The sequence below is a fragment of the Equus asinus genome, chromosome 6 (genome assembly GCF_041296235.1).
Source record: "Equus asinus isolate D_3611 breed Donkey chromosome 6, EquAss-T2T_v2, whole genome shotgun sequence".
NCBI classification, from domain to species: domain Eukaryota; kingdom Metazoa; phylum Chordata; class Mammalia; order Perissodactyla; family Equidae; genus Equus; species Equus asinus.
Window position 1 is genome coordinate 72195968 of NC_091795.1, and position 24375 is coordinate 72220342.

General features: G+C 41.1%; 1 protein-coding gene across 1 annotated transcript in view; it reads right to left on the reverse strand.

Moving 5' to 3' along the window:
• The window catches only part of CRIM1 (cysteine rich transmembrane BMP regulator 1), a 187717-nt gene that overhangs the window by 20558 nt on the left and 142784 nt on the right, over positions 1–24375 (reverse strand). The window contains exons 9-13 of the mRNA XM_044772230.2: positions 21279–21435; positions 18127–18248; positions 16793–17002; positions 12752–12967; positions 7838–8059 (exon numbers count right to left, since the gene is read on the reverse strand). Coding sequence (XP_044628165.2) covers positions 7838–8059; positions 12752–12967; positions 16793–17002; positions 18127–18248; positions 21279–21435 — 927 coding nt within the window. The remainder of the gene's footprint in view (positions 1–7837; positions 8060–12751; positions 12968–16792; positions 17003–18126; positions 18249–21278; positions 21436–24375) is intronic.

Below are 24375 nucleotides of genomic sequence, written 5' to 3' on the forward strand. Positions count from 1 at the left end.
TGAAAAGGTCCCAGGTACACTATGGGTAACAAGACATTTAAGAAAGGAAGTGGAAAAGGCAGCCAAGTACCACCAATGACGCGGCGGACTTGGGTAAGCGCAGGGGAAATACTTTTAAAATTTTAGCTTATAAATGTAACACTGCATTACAATACTCTTTCTCTAGCTCCCACAAAGGAATACAATGCTACTATTATCTTATATTTTAGTTTCTCCTAACTGACAAGACACTGAAATCACTGGCCTGTGTCATCTTCATTTCTGTATCCAAGTTGGGATGCCGGGCACAAGCTCCACGTTTGGAGAATAAATGGAATGTGTGTGCCTCCTGTTTGAGAAAACTGCCTTTATTTTTTTTCATAAACTGGAGACAAACAGAAATCGCAATGAAGAAGGAATCTGGCAAATAATGTGCAGGTCACTAAGAGATGCCTAAAGACTCGCAGGTATAGAAGATGATGACTGATTTGGAATATGCTGGCTCACTGGAGCTTCACAGACTAAAATAATTCAAAAGTGGAACTCAGCTGAAGTCCTGCTAAAAACGGATGTAGGTGGCCTAGACAATTTCAGTGAGGTAGAGATCTAATACGTAGTAATTCTATCAGCAAATGATTAAGGATTTTTGGCTAAAAATATTCGTGGATTTAAAATTGAGTACTTTGTTTTGTAACTTTTAGCTTCTAATAAACAAAACATCTGCTCTTAATTCATTTTTATAAAAAGAAAAAACGGAGACAAATGTTGCCATGCAGGCCGACTCTTACCTCTATGCAATGTCTTAACTGCTATGAAAGCAGACGTGACCACAGTTTTAAGACCTTTCTTGGAAGTCCATTTTTGCTTCATTTTATTCTGTTTCTTAGGATGGGAGTCTAGGTGTGTTTATGAAGGCCGAAAGAGCCTTTCAGGTTTCTTCAACATGCTGGAAAGAACAAGTGATGGCACAGGGTTCCCAGTGAACAGAGGAATTACACACTTTCCTGAGTTCCGTGAACAAAAATCTCACTAAACTGGTAAAAACAGTGACTTCTGGCGGATTCCTACTGCACACAAAGAGGACAGACTTTCTCCGTAACAGAACTTAACCCTTGTATTAAGCATCTATTATTTATTGACTAAGCACTTTATGGGTAGATTTCGAGAGAAACATTCGTTGTTTAACTTTAAATGAGGTCTCATTTCTGACAAGGCCTACAATCCAAGATGCAACTATACGTAGATGGAGATTATAGACAGAAGTCATTTTTAAAGTATATAATTCAGTCTAAAAGGCAGGTAGGAACAACGAAAGACAAGGTGGCCCAAACAGGAAGGAAAAACATAAACTTTCCTTTACAACTTAAAGGGAGCTATCTCTGGAGAAGTCAGAATATAGAGTCTTGCTAAGAAAACGTTGAGATGGAAGCCATGGACTTCCCGGAGTGGCCAGTTTCTGTACCTACAGGAGATGTTTCATCCTGTGACAGCCAAGTGCTGTCAAGGATGCTCTGCCAGCAGCCTCCAGAAGGTCTCAGACTGACTTCAGGTCTGATGACATTTCCTCATCAGAAATGTAACCCTCCTACAGGGGGTCCTTCCCCCAATCATTAGAGGGTACAAAATTAGGGGTGGCCTCCTGGACAGAAATAAGGAGGTGAAAGGCACATGCTAGTGGATCTCTCTGGAAACACCAGAGCCAGCCTCCCTTCTGTGCAAGAGACCTCTTTAAAATAAGACTGGAGCTGGAGCCCAGATAAAAATGATGCCACTAAAGGTTTCTTCTAATATTAGAACAACTTGAATTTCTGTTTACACAGCCGGGGGGGCCTGAAAAGGATACTGAAGTGAGAAGAGAAAGCTGATTAGGGGATAAGCAAGATGAGATGCTTCCTAGCGTGTAGGGTAAGACCTAAACAAGCTGAAATCACACACTGTCTATTTCTGCTGTGACAACTTTAGACCATTTCAAAGTTAGAACGGTGCATGACAACCAGAATGTTTTAGGTTCACACTCTCTAAACAATACATAGAAAAGCAGCCTGCTTCCCTTCCCCTTCGTTTAACTCACTTCAGCACTAACTCTGGCCACCTGGTCTGCAGTGTAGGGGCCACAGGAACCGAGAGCTCTGAAGAATGTGCAGGAAGCAGACCAGGTCTCTTCCCTAGGAGACTATGTCCTGATTATAAACGCCACGTACTCTGTTTCCAGGAATCATAGCAGATCATGCACAGTAAGTTCACGGACTCATCAAATGCAACTAGCCTCCCAAAGGCAACAAAAAATAAAAGAGCTCCGTTCCCTTTCCTGTGGCGAGGTCCAGTAGCATGAAAGGACAGTGACGTTCGGAGGTTTGTGGCAGGGCACTGCCACAACACAGCTGCACTACAAACCCTTAGAATGCATGCTGTTTCCACCTGGATCACAATAGGGTGTGACTGAAGTAGTCATGGGCCATTTAAGCTAAGAGTGTGCAGGATGAGGTACACCACTAAAGTATTGTCTAAAACCTAGTTCTTCAAAAGCTCATCATTGGGATACTATATCCAGGCCCTCCTCTTGCAGAAAAGCAGATGCTACATTTAAAAGGGAGATACCAGAATTCATTTGATGTATGTTAGTCAGATCAGCTGCCCTCCCTGTTAGAAGAGCTGTAACTGTCCTGAACCAATAGACATTCCCCTCATCCTTTTTGTAAAGTACTTTCACAACCGTATATTATGCCGCTTAATTTTCATAGCACTTTAGTGAAGTACAGGGCAGTATTATTATTCTCATCTTATAGATGAGGAAACTGAGGTAGGGTTATGTCATATCACCGAGACATTTAGCTAGAATGTGCCAGAGGTGGGATCATAACCCTTTGGCTCTAAAATAAGTTTTCTTTCCATTCTACAGAAGTTTTTAATTTTAAGAAAACACATTAGAGAAGCAGCTGTGAAAAATGTTCCACTGAAGATGCCAGTAAAATAACATTATGGCTTAAAAATGCACAACATTTAATTCCACGGGTTGTATATCTTAGAGATGCTGATATTTCATTTACTATGTTTGATTCCTGGGCTGAGTTAAATACACAATGATCAACAGATGTTCCAAAGAGATACTCTAAGAAAAGATACCTAAACAAGTAAACAGAAATTTAAGCAAAAATGAATGCTGTATAATAAACTGACTTGACATAAAGTATAATTTTCATCCCTATAAGGAGAAATATTATTAATCATTTGCTAGTTGCAGATCACTATGGAGAAGAAATATAATTACATCATCACAACCGAGTGACATGCCAGCTTGACTCCATGAGAAATCTCCACCCCATAAGATATACACAATAAACGTAAGAAATAGCTAACCTCTAGTCAGACAGATGTACAACCTGCAAGAAAATCATTTTTTTACATACTATCTATAATAGAACTCATTTTCACAGATCCTTAAAATATGAGATAAAGACACTTAAAAGATGTTAGATGACTTGAAGACATGTAGAGTATCAACCTTGTTCACATCAAGTTATGAAACATGTATATACGTGTATATAAATAAATATTTATCTAGGTAGTGATATATATTATATATATTTATATATATATATATATATATACACACACATACATATATAAAGCACAAACAACTATCATTGAAAAATAACTAACCTTTGACAAAACTTCTTAAGTGAGAAAGATGTACTGACTCAGGGATTTCCAGCCAACAAATATGACTCTAAATATCTGACCTCAAATATTTTCTAAAATAACACATGGTCACAAATAAATAAATACTCGCCAAATCATATGCTTCAGAGCAATATTCCACATAATGAGTAATACGACTTGGCCAACACAAGAGCTGCCTACTCAGCAAGAGTCCCAGTTCAGTTAGACTGGCTGGACCAGGGGCACACCTGAGTATCTTGATTTTCAAAGTCAACAAGTATGAGCAGCAGCAATATGGAGTCTACGACGCTATAAATTAAATCAAGAAAGAGCTTTATGATCAAAATAGTGCTCTTTCTTTATAATACTGACCAGTAATGACTGAACCCCTGGACATGGTGAGGTTCTGCTGGAATGCTGATGGTCCCCCTTATAGAAGATGCTAAAGTCTGGCCCTCAATCCCGCCGGCAGAAGCATCACCAACACAAACATTGGAGCAAAGGTGATGTGGTCTGCACAGACTCAGTAAGTGCCTGCGGTCTAAGGGTTGCAAGCTTAATTGCTGTCCTTTATGAGTGAGTGAATAAAGATCTCATTGCAGCACTGAAATGATTTTTGCTCTAGAAAAGTTCCAGAAAGGCATGTAGCATGTAGTCAGTGATAAGGCCATAGATGCTATCGTGCACGGTGAGGTATGTCATAGCAAAGACATTTGCTGTTTATAAGGAACCATGTATCAAATCTGCCATTGCACATTCTAATTCCCTCCAGATCTTTTATCTCCACCTAATTTATACTCAACTCATCTTCTGATTCTTGTTCCCCATTCTTTAAGCCATCATTACAGTCAAAAAGCCTATGAAAATAACATTTAAGTTGGTGCGTATTTGTGTAGGAAGCTGGGATATAAAAAGGGAATCAGATGATGTTCCATTAAAATGATTGGGTAATTACCACTTAGTTTCTTTCTAGTACAAAGATGAATTCCCTAATGATGGGTATTATAAGTAATTACACAAAGCTGTTCACTTTTCAAAATTAATCATCAATCCTATTAATTATGTCTGTGTTACACATTCTATTAAATTAGCACACATAATACGAGGCCTTCACACATCAAAAGAGAAGCATTATCATTGCACATTAGTGACTTGATAATTTAGCTGAAAGGAACACAAATATTCGTAATTACACTACTTTTAGTAGGATCGCCACGTTTCAATTCTCTTATGTAAGGAAAAAGGATACATCACAAGGTGAAAGCAGGCACGCTTTTGTTTAGGGGTTTATCACTAAAAAAAGAAGCCAGATTAAAGGTGGGTTTGAGGTTTTTAGAGATCTATGTTTGACTAATTAGGGAGAATATCCAGCTACGAAGGAGACCTGAAGCCACAGCGAGGTGACACTCTAGGCGCGGGTGGGGCACACGTGATCCTGGGAACAGATCATCTGGGCTGAGAAGGAGCTCAGTTCAAACTGAGAAAGCCTAAAACAGGAGACAACGCAAGCACTGGTCCTTGGTGCCCACTGAGAAACAGCAGGGTGCTTTAAGACATGCACAGTGATGGCCTTTCTCTGTCCTTTGCTAGGTCATCTTTGGATCGGGGTATAGGCTTTGGCACTGAGGCAGAGGCAGTTAACTGGCTGCAGGTGTGCCAGGGCTGTCCAGGCTTGGAGCCCTTACAGAGGGACCAGGCTGCGGGCAGATGGTAAGAAAACAAGCCTGAAGAGGCCAAGGCAGCTAACTGAAGAGTCAGACAGAAAATCCCCATTTCATAGTCATGAACGGAACCTGACTGCATATGCTTGGACATAAGGGGGAAGAAAGGATGAAGACCCATCTAACAAGTTCACCTGCAGAATAAGTATGATGAATACAGAAGGGGCTTAATGACTATGTCAATAATAAAACAGCATGTATGAAGCATTAAGATGAGTGAGTGAAGAGCAGCACACCGTATTTCTCATCAAGTGTTAAGTCTCCAATATGTTCCCCTGAAGATAAGTCATAGGTTTATGGATACAATTATATCTGCATCAATGCGGGTGGGGGCGGCTGTGAAGGGAGCTGTAACAGAAACAAAATTTCCACTATACCATTATGAGCTTATGTGAACCACAATTTACTGCAAGTGTGTGCAATCTAACTTCAAATCAACATCACAAATTTGGACCAAACTGGTATCCGCCCCCAACACTAAAGAATGTACAGTCTAAATAATGTAAGAATTGGAATAGGAAATATGAAGGCAAAAAAAAAAAAAAAGGAAAGACACAGAACAGTATGATTTTCAGGTTTTCTAAGTTTGAATTTGTTAAATTGGCTTTGTGAGAAAGAGAAGTGATTTACTATTATCGTATGGAAACAAATTTACTAGTTGAGTAATTTACTAATTACAAATCTATCAATTAAGTAGCAAAACACAACAGGATCTTTTTTATCTAAATAAATAACCTGAGAATTTTCAACACACAAGAGATGCACTGCTAGGTTTTCCTCTGAATGTGACACTGACTTCTCAGGCCTCCTGCGCCCTGGTTCCCAAGTGTGATACAAGAGCCCCCGGTTGATTCATGAACTGTTTCCTTTAGTACTAAAGTTTGATATTTAAATATGGTGATACTGGCTGTACATCCCCCTGCCCACCCCCTGGCCTGAAACAATGGCCTCGTTATACCTTTCCTTTAGATTTCACCAAAGGCAGCACCATTTTTCATGAGAATTTTGGTCAGCTCTTTGAAAAGATAAGCAGCACTAAAGTCAATGTAAGCCTTGATACATTTTGGCTTCACTTAGGAGCTACAAAGCTTAGGAGTATTAGAGAAATCAATGTCTCGGTCAGTAAAAAGTAGGGCAACCACATGTCCCGATTTGCTTGGGACACTCCTGGTCTAGAGCTGCTGTCCCATTATAAATATTAATAGCCCCCATTTCACTTGCAAAAGCACCATGAATTAAAGAATAAATTACATAGATGTTCACCCTATTAAGAGAATCCAGCTTTCAGATATAAATTTTAATATTCCCTGGCCATTACACTGAGAAAATCCAGCTCTGTAAAATCCCTGAGAACAGAAACTGTGTTTTTAAAAACTTTTCCATCTCTAGTATACCAACATGCAGAATAAGAGACGGAGTGGCCCCATGTAGTGGCTAGAGGTCACAGTCAAGGAGAGGGAGCTGTCCCTGAGTTGTAGCCAGTATGCACCTGAGTGTCATTCACTGGCTCATCTATGTGACCTGCTACAAGGCTCTGTGGCCAGAGATCTCTCCTTTTCCTCAGGTACCACCCCAAATATATGCAATGACTTGCATCTAGAGAGCACGCAGAAATTTCCAACACTAAATGCACAATACCCGCAATTAATACAGCTTGCCAAATTTTTCACCTGCTACTCTGATTACAGGTTCACTAGTGGATTGAGATATGTCATTGTCTTTCACTTGACTTTATAAGCTTTGCTCGATACAAAAGCAATCAAAGAGAGCGAGAGCTGTGGGAGCAGGGCCTGTGCCTCTATTAGAGCGGCCAGCTGTCTGAGCCTCGCCTTCTGGCTCCAGAACAGCATCTGGCTTATGTCCATTGGACCAGTTTTGGTATAGACATCGGGGGCTAATATACATATGTCCTCTGCTCACATGATGTGTCCCCATGGGTCACAAGAAGGAGAGGACGCTGTCAGTTACTCAAGCCTCACTTTGTGTCCCTAGGTCCTCAACATGGACCACCACGTGGTTTAAATGGAATCAATTAAGTATCACCAGACAGAGGAATAATTGGGAGACTAAATTAGCATTTTGTGTTTAGTTGATCTCAAGGCAGCAGCGAGCTTTACGTACTAAAGTGTACTCTACTATGAAACGTGGTGTTGCTACGTGGAAAAAAAGACCACTGTACATAAGAGGGTGAGGAAAGAGAGTTCCAATATGGAAAACCCTGAAATGGCAAAGGAGCCCGATAGAACATGACCATGCTATAACATCACGACATTCTGAGAGAGCATTACTTATTCTTAATATGTTTTATCTTGGGCACACATCTTGCACATCCCCTGCCTGATATTACTACTCTGGGTCTGTGTGGCATATCAACCAGAAAAATGGATTTCAAAAATGTTAAGTGATCTAAGCAAATGGCTGTTAATGTAGATTGAGTGGCCACTGGCAGAGACAAAGGATTTTTCTCTTGGTCTTACCTATGCAGTAGGGACAACACTGGCCTTTTCTCAAAACAGGTCTTTCACAGGATACTGAAGGGCAAGACTCAGAGTAACAGCTAATTACGCTATCCATGCACACGCAGCTGGTACAAACGTCAGGCTTCCAGGACTCAGCTGCCAGGAATATATCCCCTTCGTCATTTTTGCAGTAACTAGGCACGCTCTCATTATGGGATGAGGAAGGCTGGAGAGGTTCATCTGGAAAAAGGAACATAAGGTCAGCAGGGAAAAGAAGATGCCGTAGGCCACCAACTGCGCAACACAGTGAGTTTCACTCTGTCTTATAACAAGCACTCTCAGTCACCGCAGGTTTGGGTGCCTCCTGTAAAAATAACTCAGTAACTACACAGCAAGTCTGATCTGGGCAAGGCTGTGAATTTAAAGCAAAACAACAAAGACCACGAAAGATTTGTTGCAGGTTCTGTTAGTTGCTTGCACAATATCCACTCTACCCTTCTTCTTAGCTTAACAAAATTTTGATTTTTGTTCAGGGGTGGTGGTGGTTGAGGACTTGGATCAGAATGGGTATAAGTCAAACAGGGCAATCCTGCTCCCTGCTTTTCCAGTCTCTCTTGCAACCAGGGTGGCCATGTCACCTAGTTGTGGCGAACGGGACTGAATGGCTAATGAGGAGATTTTGGGACAGCTTTCACTTTCTTAAAAGAAGGGCAGACAGCATGCTACTACCATCGTTCCTGCCTTGAATATGAGTGTGTTGACTGTAGCTGTAATATCCTTGTCACACCAAGAGAAAGGCCTTGACATCACTAAGACACTGAATCAATGGTGATAAACATTTGCTTTCAAACGGCTTGTAATGTATATAAAAGAAACCTCTATTTGTTTAAAAACTGTACCTGGGTTTTCTCTTACTTGCAGCCACAATGCAGGCCTAACCAATCAACACCCAAACAGATTTTCATTGCATCTACAAAAACACACTGATATGTAATGTTCCAAGGTGCAGTCATTCACATTAATGGTGAAAGATGATGGGAAACCTAAGTCACTCACGAGGATGCACCACAGAGAAATTCTCTGCAAGTCACCTGTGTTTTTGCCATTTAAAGACAGACCTGAGAGTCCCCAGATCTCGTTGCAATTCGCAAAAGAAAAGAAAGTCACTAGAAAACTCAGATATCTCTTTGGGTCTTGGCATTCACTGAAATTACATGAAAACTATAGTCTCAAGCAGAAACCTGACTGGGATATAACCAAGAAAAACACAAGTTAGTGAGGTTCCTAGTTTAGATTTGTCACTATTCCACTGATAAGAGAGACCACTTTCAACCACTTTAACTACTCAAAAGTCTAGAAATAGCCATGATGGTCCTGCCTAGCAAACCTCTAAGAGAACCACATTTTCTCAGTGGATACATGGTCAAAAGAATTATCATCTGTTCCTCTCAGAATCAGCTTGATGAACTTGGCTATTTTCATCCATGAAACCGAAATAACTGAGATAAACGTGTAGTTATCACAGTGATGCAGAAGCTTTAAATGTCACATTCTCCTTCCATCCATCTCATAAATACACCCTACGGCTAACAAGTCTGATTTAACAAGAAAGGCCTCTTTGAGGAGCAAGGCACTTGCTTTATTTGGTGCTCTCTCTGAGGAACGGGGGAAGTCAACATAGCGGAATGGGTCCACGCCCTCACCTTTAAACCACGTAATCACATCTCCTATTACCAGACCCAAAGTGAAAGCACAGCCACTGCTTCCACTGCTCCAAATGTGCTCTAGGTCCGATTTTGGGGATGGTTCCATGGACCACATCCATACGGGTTCAAGATGGTAAGATGGGATTACCTTCTCAGTGACCTCTTTGGGGTCATCCATGTCTAGGGATAATTTCTTTTAAAGAGATTGACCAATGCTAGCTGGAAAGCAGAACAATTCACTCTAGTCTAAACGAGGCACTGCAAATTGCCACAAGGTTTCTGTGGGTTATGATAGCTTAGCTCACGCTCAACCTAGCGTCTAAAACTTTAGAAGAGGAAGCAGGGAGAGCAGCAGCGAAGCTACGAAATAACAGCGGAAATGAATATCCTGGAGTCTGGGGACTTCTCACTGAGGCCTGGAGAAGACCCCAGAGGACATGGGAATGTGCTGGCCGTGCCAGAGCGAGCATCCAAGCTGAGACACAGAGCCCGCAGGTCGTCTTCCCCCCGGCAGGCGACTCCTGATTGAGCCTGGACTGAGCATGCCAGCTGGGAATCCTGCTCACGGTATCTTCCTTCTTCGGGCCTCTCTTCCCATTTTTTTCTGCCCCAGAGACCCCTTCTTTACACTTCTGATTCCAAATATTAGCTCCTTTATCTTGTTTTCACCAGTTCTTTCACTGGTGTTCATTCACTCTTTTTATGTCTGTGCTACCTCTCCCTCTCTCTTCTATGCTATAAAGATAAAACAGAACTTAGAAAGTTTCAAAAAAGAAAGAAGTACTACTCTTTTCTCTCCCTCGTGTCCTTTGGTGAAATATCTTCACCTGCAGAGAGGTTCGCTCTTTCTTCATGAAGCCATCTCCGTTTCCAGACCTTTCTCTAAGCCAGGCCAGAGGAGAGGGAAGGCGGGAAGACCGAGGCACGGACACAGCATCCTAGGACACCATCGCTGTGAGGGGCACAGCTCTTCCACTCGTGTATATCCATCATTTTTGGACTACTTTAGCAGGCAGGTGTCCTAAGATTACAGACGGTATTTTTCTAGATGAGAAATACACCATTTGTCAATGCTACTCCTGGAATTTACTGTTACATGAAAAAACTGATGTTTTGAATTTTAAGACTTTTTATCTTAGTACGGATGGAAAGTTCAGAAAGAGCAATTATGGGGTAGGTGACTGATTTTAAAATAAAAGCATTCCAGATATACTTTTATTCACCAATTTAAGAGTAACCTTTGGAATACTGATATGTAAACTAAAGTCAACGTTTACGATGAGGGCTATATGGAAGTATCTCTTAAGTTATATGCAAAGAAAGGAAGAGTCGCTCAGGTATAAGTTTAAAACTGAGAAATCAAAGCCAGGCGCTCAGCGGGTGCCTGTTCTTGTTAGGATCCACGGGTGGCCAAGGAGAAGAATGCTCTGTGCTGCTAGAATCTGTGGGGTCTCTGCACATGTGCGCTGGCCTTGAGACCCCGGCTGGGAGAAACCATGCCCTGGCATGCTCAGGGGTCCCACTTCCAGGTAGCTCTTGTTCTCTGTCTGGACTGAATCTCTAAGTCCAGTCAAGAGTCCTGCCAATGAATCTGGGCCAAGAGTCATGCAGAAGTCCTGTCTCCTGTTCCCCCTCCGCTAACCAAACCCTGTATTTGTCCTCAGACCTTAGAACAAGTGGCAGCAGAGATACTTCCCACTAAGTTAAAGCTTCCAGGGTTATTTGTGCTCTTAATTCCTTCCTTTCCAGGCACTCCTCTCACTTTGTCATTATTTACTTAAGTGTGGAATACTGGATTTTTTCATTATCCCTGGGATCCCATGGCTAAATAGTGGCATTCCCTAAGTATTTGTAAAACGAATATCTAAAATGGACATAAATTCATGATCACCAATGAAGAGACCACTCAAAGCGGTTTCTACCAGGAGGATGGGAATAGTCATGGTTAGACAGCAACAGAGAAACATCAGCAGAGTCTGCATCTGAGTAAAAGAGTGACGTTGATAAAAATACAGTGGGGACTAGGTTATGCATATCCTAACAACATAATACATATGAACTATTTCCTATACTAGGAAAGATGGTAGACTAATTAAGCTTTTCAGCTTAACCTGGCTGCTAATCACACCAAAGATTTTGTACTAAGACGATAATACCTTGGCAGCAGTGCACCATGACCACTGCAAATAACGTGGCTATCCCTGTAAGTTTATCAGATGTAATTCAAAAAATATTACCAGTGTGACCCATGAAGAATCTGGACATTGGCTATGCCGGATATAATGACATAACAGTAGATTCTGGCCAGCCAACTAGATAATCCAAGGCAAAAAAGAAAAAAAAAAAAAGAAAAAAAAAGATAAAACACAAGGGCTTATGTTCTACTGAGCAGAAATGCTCTAAGAATATACATTTAGAAGGTAAATGGTTGTTGATTTACATTGAAAAGATAAAAGATTAAGCAACAACAAAATAAAACAGTTGTGCTGTTAACTTGGTAATTTTATATAAACATATTAAATAACTTTTGAAAAAAAGTCATATGTTCTAGTGTTAATTAGAAGTGTTACTTTAGTTATAAAACCAGTAACTCATGTTTAAATTCTTGACAAAATTTGTTTATATTTGTTTCATGACCATAAATTTACCTGTGAAGGCCAGACTACCCAAAAACTAAAAAGAAGAAAACAACAGTACAATTTGTACATGTGTTGGTCACTTAATACTTGTGGATCTTAACTTATGAACCATCACAGGTTTGAGGGGGTGAGCATGATGCATATTTTATCGATTCCCCAGTTTAACATTCTCAGAGTATCTTCACCACCTTTACATATTTCAAAGACATTTATTTACATTATTTATCAATAACTGCTCTTCACATGACTTTTCACATTAGCAAAATCATTTGGAATAATTTGGTGCAGCAGGACTATCTCTTGAGACTGACATGTAGGGCAAGGAAAAAAATGGCAGAAAGAAACAATCTCCTTTTTTTTCCCCAAGTCACCTCAGGTGCAAGGCATATTGATTGCATGAATATGTGATCGATAGAAGGGAATGAATCTAGGAAGCAGGCTGACAGATGTTCCTGCCTGGGTTACTGACTGCTAGGTTTTGCATGCTCCCACGTGGGGCTCAACCTGGCTTGCCAGTCCTGCACAATGACAAGGTCTGAGCTGCAGCCTTCCCCGCCCAGCGCATCCCGAGGCACAGTGCTGGTTACCTGTACACTGCGGGCAGCAGGAGTCCTGCGTGCGTGAGGGGTTCTGGCAGAGCAGTGGTGGGCACACCTCTGTCTCACACAGTACCCGCCCGCTGTGGCAGGTGCACTGAGTACAGGAGTCGATGTTCCATGTTTCTCCTTCCACAAAGTATTCTCCTCCAGGGGCGTGGCAAATGGAGGGGGTGCTGAGCTCTGGCTTCTGCACCACAAAGTCATCTGGGGAATGACAGAAAATCAAAACACAAGGAATTATTCACCTGCAGTCTCACCAACTCTTAAAGAACCTGGTGCTGTGTGCTTTAAGGGGCAGAGAGGAAGGCTTGGCTGTAGAGTATCTCAGTCTGTTCTTACCAAGAGAATAGTGAAGAAAATAATCCATGCACAGAAATATAAGGCACTAGCAGAAGCATGAGTTTGAGGAAGTGAGGTTCAAGTGGTTCGAGTTTGTCAATAGTAATGAGAGAATTCAGTAAGAGAATTAAATTATGGGGAGAGGACTCCTACTGTTGAGAACAGGGGCTTCTCAGGGGATCTCTGAGAACATGTAGGGACCATCTAGAATAACGATCTCTCATTTCCTGAATGCTTCTTATGGTCCAGTTTCCATGCTAAGTGCTCTATGTGTGTTACTTCACTTATTTCCTACACCAACCTTGGGCAGTAGGTACTATTATCTTATTTTACATATGAGGAAACTGAGGGCTCAGAGTGATATCCAGGGCAGACAGGGATTTGAACCCAAGTCTATGTTTGCTTGGATCATGGATATGCCTCCAGATTAAACACAACTTCCAACTGATCTGTGCCCCATCACTTAATTATCTCTGGGATCCTGAGGACTTTTATGTTTGGAAGTACGTCCTGCTGTTGAGCATGCCACACCCCAATCTAGACCAGCTGCCAGCAAACTGAGCAGGAACACTCTTTCGGAAAGGTCTAAAAACCCTCACCTGAGACTAAACCTTTGTTTGGTGATATCATCATCAAGAGAGGTGAACGCTCAGAGACTGATGAGAACTATGATTTCTTTCCCCAGAAGAGAGGCGATTTTGGTCTGTTGGTGAGATGATAAGGATAGAGAGGGAATTTAATGCTGAAAATGTCTGGAGAGGTACTGGGAGTTGCCCTGCAGTTGTGCTGGGGAAATGAGAAGTATGAGGACATTAACCATATTCGAGTAATCCAAATACAACAAGCATTTCAAGAAGGTGTTGACAGTGTTGAACCCTGCCGAGGAGCAGTCTGGAGACATCATGGCTAGCTCATGCTTGGAGCTCAGTGGAAATCGGGTCCCAGGAGAACTACCCTGTTTGTGCAGCGATGCTCAGAGCTGAAATCTCCTAAGAGCTCATGGGCTGTTACTTTCAAAGCAGCGGTCAGCATGAGCGTCAACAACACCGATGAGAGACAGTGGTGTGGGCCAATTTCCAGCTAAGAGGGTAACTTTTAATACAGCTTTATCTCAAGGGAACTAGTAAAGACTGGAACTTTGCCCAAGTGGACATATCACAGAAAACTGACATTAGCCAATGCTTATATGCATAAGCAACTGGACCAAACTTTCCAGTATATAAGGAAAGTAGATAGGAAGAGAATTAGAATGAAAATTGAGCTGGGACAAGATGATAAAAGTGTATTTCTCATAGTTTATAGAGAGAAAAAATTGTTTCAAAGAGCATCAATAAACTAATATTGGAAAAGGCTCCCTTATTACTTTCAAAAAGGGCCTGGAAAGGATTGACAATTACTGCCCTTTTAAACACTGACGTGGAGGGAAGTAGTCACAGGAAAAATGATGTGTTTGTAGGTGTGTCTTATCTTGCTAATCTCTTTGCTATATATACTATGTGCCTCAAAGCAAAACATGAGATTGGCTGGAGAGATGGAGATGAAAAAACTCTGAAAGGTAGAGGATGAGAAAGAGAGAAAAAATCTGAGAAACAATATCATTTGGTGAATCTTCTATCAGAAGAGTTCAGGAACTGCTCACTTATCCCAGAAAGAAAAACAGCTGATCCTTGAATGGAAGAGGGGAGAAAATATTCTTTTACGTAGGAGTTCACGAATTCAACAGTTCTGGGTTCTCTAGTCAGAAGAATCCACATATGGTAACAGACTAAAGTAAAGATTTTTGGAAAAAATATACCTACACATCCATATATATTAAAATATGTTTTTATACATGTATATCTAGATATTCACACACCCACAATAATACGTCAATAATTCTGTGTGCCTGTATAAGAACTTCCCCTATCTTCGTAATAGAGAAAACTAGTTTTGGTTCCACTGACTTTTAGTTCTCAAGTTAATCATCTGTTCTTAGTAATGTCTTCATTTCTGCCAGTCTGGCTCAGACTTCCTCCCTGTGTCCACGTTGAGCAAAGACTCAGGTGCAGTCCACACTCTACACACTCACGCCTATAACTGAAGCGTGGGGTCTTCACTGGAACAAGTGATTTTTCCTTCCCCAAAGCATCAACACAGGGTTCTGACTCATTAAATTGATCATTTACCTTCTGCTTCATGGACATTAGTGGTTAATCATGTTTAACTAACAAAACATGAAAAAAAGGACATAGTTTCAATACTGAGCACATCTAACTGGACGATGAGGGAAAAACCAAACCAAACTAACTCTGTAATCCGGTCCTCTACCTGGGGCTGGGGCTGCCTGCCACTCGGATACCTTAGCGACTGAGGTGTGTACAATCTCAGAGCTGAAAGCGACTTCAAGGGTCCCTCTCTTCCCTGCACCGTGCCAGACAAGGCAGGTGCAGCCTGGCCAGCATCAGCCACCTCCCCTCCTGGGCTGGGTGTGCCTTGCTGCATTAGGACCAGGCTCAGGCTCCTGACTGCGCCCACTGCATTAGGTGGACTCATCCACAGGGAGATACAGAACCAGGACTGACCAGAGGAAAAACAATGCTGACTCCAAAGTCTGACAGTATCTTTCAACTTTAAAAGAAATCTGATCCAAGAATCAGGAGACTTCACTTCTCCCTGGCCTTCCAGCTGACGCACTATTTTACTCTGGCTGAGAGAGTTAATCTTTCTGTGTGTGTTTTCCAGATGAAAAACTGCCTAGGTGTATTCTTCTCTAACTCAAAGTGACCTACACAGGGAAGAAATGATAAATATAAACTGTGTTGAGCTCTCTGAGGAAAGGCACTAGATAAGGTATTAGGGTAATGACTACTGGTGCTAACAACCATAATTCGGACCCCTATGAATTATAAAGCTGTCCTGTTCTTCTAGTAACTTATCTTGATTACCATTATTATGATTTTAAATGTTTTGGATGTGTGGTCACTCTAAATTTTTCCATTTGGCAAGCGTGCCACATAGACACTAACTTAAAAGAGAGAAACAGCCACAGAATTCAATAATTCTCTCCCTCTCAAATATTACTTTAAAAATAACAAGCTTTTGGGGCTGGCCCCGTGGCCGAGTGGTTAAGTCTGTGCGCTCCGCTGCAGGCGGCCCAGTGTTTCGTTGGTTCGAATCCTGGGCACGGACATGGCACTGCTCATCAAACCACGCTGAGGCAGCGTCCCACATGCTACAACTAGAAGGACCCACAACGAAGAATATGCAACTATGTACTGGGGGGCTTTGGGGAGAAAAAGGAAAAAAATAAAATATTTAAAAATAACAAGCTTTTATGGAATAAAATTAGCACCGATCCCCTCCAATTAACTAAGACAATCAGCCTTAATACAGTATCCGTAAAATGGAGAGCTGGAGTTTAAGTGCATGAGCCCACAAACCTTTACAAAAGTGTAGTTCAAACATCAGTATATTGAGTAAACCATTCAAAAATAAGGAGACTAGTTTTAGAGCTTTAAAATTTTCTCCGGTCTTTGACTAATCATATATAGCGCCCGGCTGATTGTGTGGCTGTTGTTGACAGAAACCAGAGATCTGAAATGTGTCCCGGGGGTTGTCCCCCGCACGTCCCCTGAGTTACACATAGGATGAGTCACTGCAAAGAAGAAATCATCAGCTTAGGGAGTGCACAAGATGGCAGCCAGCTTTTACCTGAGCAGGACGGGCAGCACTGTCCTGGATGAATGGTGGGGTTGCCACAGGCAGGCACTGGGCAGGTGATCAGAGCACACATTTCCCGTCCATTGTGACAGTAGCATTCCCGGCACCCATCATGCCAGCTTTCCTCATTTTTATGATGATGGCCATCCATGGACAGACATGTGCCTGACAGGACAGGTGGCCCGGCTGAAGCAGGGACCTCTGGACAGACAGAAGGCAGCCTGGTAAAGCAGCAGCTACTGTATAGGAGAAACAGCCTGTAGTGTCCTTAGAGGGGATGCTACCCAGCCACCAAAAGTCACGTCTACAACAGATAGTTCACGACACGGGAAAGGCTCGTGAAAAGAATTTAAGTTAATATGCTCTCAATTCTGCAAAACGAATAACCCTCAAATATGTTTCTCTCCTATGAATGGGATTACAGTTGATTTTTACTCCTTTCACTCTATATTCTCAAATTTTATATAATAAACAAGCATTGATTTCATAACAAATATTACACATGTTTAATAAATGGAGAATCATCACCCTGGAAGTCTAATGGGAGGATATCCCGGGCCCCTGCAACTAATCGAGTTTTGTTCAGCAGAACAAGTGAACCAGTGACTGGAGTTTTGTTTACTCTGACACCTTAAAAACACCATTAAGGTGAGAACTGTCTAACTTTGAAAAACACAGAATGAACTTTACGGATCTTTTACGGCTTAATCTGTGGACCATGCTGACAACTAAAACATAGTGGGGTGGGCAGCTGGGCTGGCGGTAGGGTAAGGGCAGAAACAGCGGTCAGAGCACACGCTCACACAGCCTCAGGAACTCCCCTGCAGGGGCAAGTCTCAGGCAAAAGGGATGTGTGGGATTTGTGTATTTCCATGGCTATAGGCTGCCATGTGCCCACTCAAGAAAAGTCTAAATTCTCACGGAAAACTGTGTTACCAGAAAACACATGAGCAGACTGTGTAGCCACACCCACCCTCAAGGGCCTTGAAAAGACATCTTTGCTCTATCAATTGTATCAATCCACTGCTGGACAGAGGGTGACTCTGTGGAGGTCAAGATAAATGTGCTTTAGGCTAAAGTTCCTGAGACAAATAAAACTAGGAGCAAAGAAGTGATTAATTTGGTCACTGTGCTTGTCCATTATAGGCTGACTTTAAATTCTATTCTGAGCTTTTATTCCTTTGAGATGAAAGGAAAAGGGAAGGTCCCCCAGAGGGGGACACTGGTGTCAGAGTAGACAGCAATCACTGAAATTGTTTCATTTACATCATGTCCTTCTGTGCCTCTGGCTGCTCTGAGGGGGGAGGGTCATGCTCCGCACTTACCTCTGCACTTGCAGATAAGACAGCCATGACTGTCCTGCTGGAAACCCAAGGGGCAGATTTTACTGCATGGGAGCTCTGGGCATTTCTTACAGCGACAGATGTCACAGCCGTGCTTATTCTTCCTGGGTAATTAAAATTTTGTCAGAGGTCAGAAAATCCAAAAGTCTCAAATGATGCCCAAGCGCTCAGACTAAGGGTCACTCAAGTGATATTGCTATTAAACAGAATGACTTGACTTTTGCTCTCAAAAACTCCTGGAGTGATGCGTAATTAGCTCCCTGTGGCCATGACCACCACCTACCCATGGCCAAGGTTTAGAACTGCGGCAGCTCTTATGTGCTTCTGGGATGTGACTGTCAGAATCCCAATGACATAACTGTTGATTTAATTAGGGAAAGTGGTATCACAACAGACAAAGATGAACGTGCGACTCCATGAATAGGATGGTCACGGATAGACTGTTGGTCAGTGTTGGAGGCTAGCATGAGGGGGAAGCCCTTCTGTCGGGGCTACAGGCTTCTTCACATGGCCACATTCTCTGAGAAACTTCAGACACAAGTAAAAACATTAATGAGATATCTACTGAAACTTATGAAGATAAAAGGAGAACTTAAGGATCCACAGACCTGGGAACGCTACCCAAATGTTGACAGGATAAAAGTCTTGAGAAGTCCCATAGTCAGTCCAGTAATTATGCTATGAGTTAGAAAAGAATAGTAACAGAAAAATGCTCCATCCATGGGGTATGACCGAAGCATATGGGGTAAAGGAAAAAGGCTGGATGAACTTTTTCCTTTAATAAGCTAGACTGCCTAAATTTTATGCCTATCAGAAAAATGATATTAAATAAATAAACATATGTTTATAAAAATATCACAGTAGGGGCTAGCCCCATGGCTGAGTGGTTAGGTTTGTGTGCTCTGCTTCGGCAGCCCAGGGGTTCGCCAGTTTGGATCCTGGGCGTGGACCTAGCACCACTCATCAAGCCATGCTGAGGCAGCGTCCCACATAGCTCAACTAGAAGTTACAACTAGAGTACTGGGCACTTTGAGGGGAAGAAGAAGAAGAAAAAAGATTGGCAACAGATGTTAGCTCAGGTGTCAATCTTTAAAAAAAAACTCAACAAAACAGTAGTTTAAGTGGCGATTTTCTGGACAAAGACTTACCAACAATTCCTTATTTTGCTTAAAAGGGAAATGACACTGCCTGTTACAAAAAGAGCTCGCCCACCCTCCTCTGCTTTTTGTCTGCCAGCCATAGGATCGAGTCCTCTCTCAGGCTAACATCTCCTCTATAGGCTCTGCCCTCATCGGCCTCCTGGGCCTCAGAGAAGGAGGATTTACCCTCAGGTTTCACCCCAAGTAGCCCTAAGGGGCAAGACTGGTGTTCAACTAAAAAAAAAAAAAAACCAAAAAACTCCCCCCGAAACTCTATTCTTTCTCAAGTTGGACAAATTAAGGGGCTCTAAAGGAAGGCAGCCCTGTGGGAAATCCTTAATACACCACTGCAAATACAGTGACACACAAGTGTCAATTACAATACACCCAAGTGACAATTAAACTACAATCTAAGTGAAATGAGAACTGAACACGAAAGTATACTTATTTATGTCAACATAATGAGAACACTGTATTAAAAGAATGGTTTATACTCATGTCACATATTGTGTCATTTTGAAGATCTACCAAGGCTGTAACTACTTTGCTCATTTATTCATTTATCGACCCACCAACCCATCCAACATCTATCCTTCCTTCCCTCCCTTCTGTAAGCATTCGCTGTACACATACGGTAACAATGTACCTGCTCAGCAGGTGTATACAAGGGGGACCAATGGCTGCCTTCATCCTAACACTCCCATATGGTGGCTAGCCAAGATTTCTCCTTCAGAAGCTGTCCTTGAAACATGTGTTCTAGCCGATGCAGTACTCATTTGCCTATGGTGGTCAACTTGGTCCTTCCTGAATGTGCTTAACGAGAGGAATACAAAGTGAAATTCACAATCCTCTGAGAGATTTCTTTCCAAGATGAAGCCTGTACTTGAATGCAGCCTTGATTCTAAACTGTCATAATACTGCAGCAAGGGGTTGTAGCTCCTAGTATTATGATACTACTTCATTCTACATTAGCAGTTAAGCTAAGAAGTAACTATACTTTCATTGGTATCATATTCATATTTTAGCACTAGGAACACTGATGATTTATTAGTTTACTTGGGGAATTCTTAACAATAATGTTCCAAACTTAATTATCCAATTAGAATTAAGATCTCCCACTCCCTGCTAAACTAGAATTTCCAAGAGGAAGAATAAAAGCAAGGACTTTAAAAAGATGGGAAGAGATGATAGATCTACGTCCATTATAATCACTATCACTACATGAATACATCAAATTGGAAAAGCAGAAAGACTAAACTGCAATGGAGTCAAGGAAGGAATGATAAAGCAAGATTGTGAAAGGTCATTTTTTAAGTTATCAACTTGATATAAAGACAGAAATAGATCCCAATACAGACATTAAAGAAACAAATGAGAAGTATCTATTTTCCCCCTGGAATAATCTAGATTTCCACGGGGTTAGATTCAATATAGAATATCTGAAAATATAAGTCGTGGGTTCTTATCTCCAAGGAAATTCACAAAATCTATTGCTACACAAAGAAAAAATATTATAAACTGCAGACTAGCACGGAGGTAAGATATTGAGGCATATATGCTCCATATAGCAAATGAGTGGCTGGCAACTGGTCTGAAAGTATATATTAAATAAGTTATCACAAAATAGTTGCTGGGACAGTTGTGAAAAGCTGTAGCACTTACAACACTGGGAACTCATGACAATTCCATCGCCCCTGGCAGTGTCCAAAGGCCCTTGCTGTGAGGAAGTTTCACGTAACAGACCCAAAGGTCAGTGTCATAACAAGGCTCTGGCCCACCCTCAGAAATGACTAAGAGTAACACTTGATTCTTATCTTTGGAGACACCCTCCTTTCCCTGCTTTCTGATTCACCTAACAAAACAAGCAAGGTATTCTGGACTCGGTACATCACAGATTCACTCACAAACACACACAAAACGGCTAACAAAAGTAGGTCCAGGCATTGCATCAAGTCACAGATAATTAAGAATGGATCTGAGTTAAGAAATACGTACAGGTATCCAAATGGACAATACTTGTCACAGATTATGGGTCTGCACTTCTTGGGCCGCGGGCGGCACTGACAGATCTCACAGTCGTGGGCATCGGTCAGGAAACCGAAGGGGCAGTCCAGGGTGCAGCCTCGTTTGAGGCCGGTGCACAGCTCCTCCCCTGTGAAGACACGTGGACAGCACGTTTCTCCCAAAGACCAATAGACAGAAGACGTCGACACTTCAATACCTCCACCCAACCTTCCAATTTCCCACAGATGTAAATTTCTCAGCTCTACCATTGCATTAGGAATGCTTAAAAATTACAGACTGTGCTATTTCATGGTTATCACAACATAACTCCATGTTTCGGGTACTAATACACAAAATAAAGCCCAACCCTGAGAAATAGATTTCTGAACTACGATCTGGTGAAGAGCAGGTGTGGATGAAACTGAGTGCATTTTTTTCATAAAATTTGTTATTAGTCATCTCAAACTCTTGATTACCATTACTGTTAAAATATGAGAATTAGAAACATACACCCCAAATTTCATTATGTATTTTGTTCCTATTGCACACCCATGAAAACACACGTTCTTAAATGTTCATGCAATGTTTACTCCTATGAGTTTTAGATGTTATCCTATAATACTGCATATTACATGCAACTTAATGGATTTCTGACCCTTTCTTTAAAAAGTACATCTCTTACGACATGATATAAAGTGAAATATTCAGTGTTTCAGTTAGATATTTTTTTCCCTATCAATGACAAATATTCAGGTATTTGGCTATACTTAGTTAATTGACCAAAAAATGTATGTGCCACAGAAATATCTAGATTAATGTTTAACTGTCCACTATTTGAAATGTTCAAACTCTCCCTGGAGTGATGTTTAACTGTCCTCTGTTAGTCAGTTACAACATTATTTTAGAAGGAACAAAAAAAAAAAAAGGAAAGAAGGCAATGGTGGCTGACAAAAAAACTAGAGGAGATATCAGCTTAACAGAAGTCTTTAAATGAGATTTTAAAAGGTGTGATACAGGGCTTAAGAGAGTAACACAGGGAATAAAAATGTTTGGGTAAGAAAAGAATGGTTAGTGATATAACTAAAGCAAACTGAGATTTGTCTGAATTAAATGCAGAATTTGAAAGATAATCAAACTGAAAGAAGTTTAAGGGCTGGCCCCATGGCCGAGTGGTTAAGTTCGTGCACTCTGCTTTGGTGGCCCAGGGTTTTGCTGGTTTGGATCCTGGGCACGGACATGGCACCACTTGTCAGGCCACACTGAGGCAGCATCCCACATGCCACAACTAGAAGGACCCACAACTAAAATATACAACTATGTACTGGGAGGATTTGGGGAGAAAAAGCAGGGAAAAAAAAAAAAAAGACTGGCAACAGTTGTTAGCTCAGGTGCTAATCTTTAAAAAAAAAAAAAAGAAATTGATACGGTTATGGCAAAAGTCCAGCAATGTGTGATTATTGTTCTGCAAAGATTGGTAAAATGGGAAGCAGAGACTTTTTGTTGGAATAATAAATGAATATTTATTTCAACACCCTTTTTGAACATCCTTTAAGCATAAATACTGTAAATAACGCAATTACTAGGAGAAACAGAACACATTTGTCCCCTGCACATGGTATAAATCTTATAATCTAAAATTAAACCTTAACCACAATTAATAGGTGAAATGGGTTCATGTTTTACGTAAATATTTTAAGATCATCTTTTGTGAATCTTAGCCGGCAATACTCAAATATTTAATTTGCTATCTCTTAAAGAGAAAAATATGATTTACGGTATAATTTTCTACTTTGTCATTATCATAAACCTTTCATTATACATATTTAACATAACCTCATGGGTCTGCATCACACTGTGAGGCAAGTGATTACTAATTTGCATCCTTAAAAGCAAAATTCTAAATGGCTCATTTAAAAATGTGTAATTATATGACTCGAAAGGTCATCATTTTTCATCTCTTTCCCATTATTAAGGGAATGATGAAAAAGGGAGAAGACTTTCAGAGTCACATTTCTCTTTCTGACACTGAGATCTAAGTTCTCTATTTCTATTACAAGAATTTTTAACTTATGACACCAAGTAGATTATGTTGGGAAATAGATGAATTAAGAACACTGAGAATTTCTCAGAGTCAGCATCCATGAGGATTAAATTCCTTGAAACTTGGGAGTGTGAGCACTTTTGTGCCTTTATTCTTCTGGTCCTGTAAAAAGGAGCTTTTCCAGACTTTAATCTAGAAGGGTCTTCACCCTTAAAGAAAGCTGTTGCATTATCTAGTTTAAAATATTTGATAAAAACTATATTTGTCTTTACCTCTGCTTTGCAATGGAAGGGAATTTCAGGCAAAGGCTACTATTTTAAACAAAAATGAAAGGCATTCATCAAACAGCAGACTGGTGATGCCACCTAGGGCAGGATGCTCCAGTAGCGCCCTGACTTGGGACTGCTCACTGGCAAGCTACGGTCCCAAGCCTACCTCGATTCTGTTCCCTAAGAGAAGGGAGCTTTAGGGTAGAGATCTATTTTCTTTATACAGTCCGGGCGCTATCATGGTGTTTAGCATGGAGTGAGTGTTCAATTAATACTTGCTGAATGAATGAATCATCAAGATTGCTGTATTAACAGAAAAACAGTAGGATGAAAAAACTTACTCTGTTAAGTATCGAAAATTTTCCAAAATACTGGCATTTGCTAAATACCATCTCAAAAATACCATCTTCTAGCTCAGATATAAACAACACTAAAGACTTTAAGGTAGTCCTGGATCCACGTATCAATTATGGACTTAAGGGAACTGTATCATCGAAGCAAACATTTACATAAAGAGCAGAACAGACAGATTAGAAACATCTAATTCATAGATGGGTGGGGGGTTTATAAATTTGAAAAGCTTTAGTATATCACTTGAGGCAACCATAGAAAGAATGATGGCTTTACGTTCATAGTTTTCCAGCACTGTGACCTCACTGTGATCCAAAAATGCTTTCTAATCCATAGGGGAAAATTATCATTGAAGAGAAAGCAATAAATAATGGCAAAGTACAGGGTCTGTGCATTATGGCTGGTTGACAGCAGCTACATAGTAAAC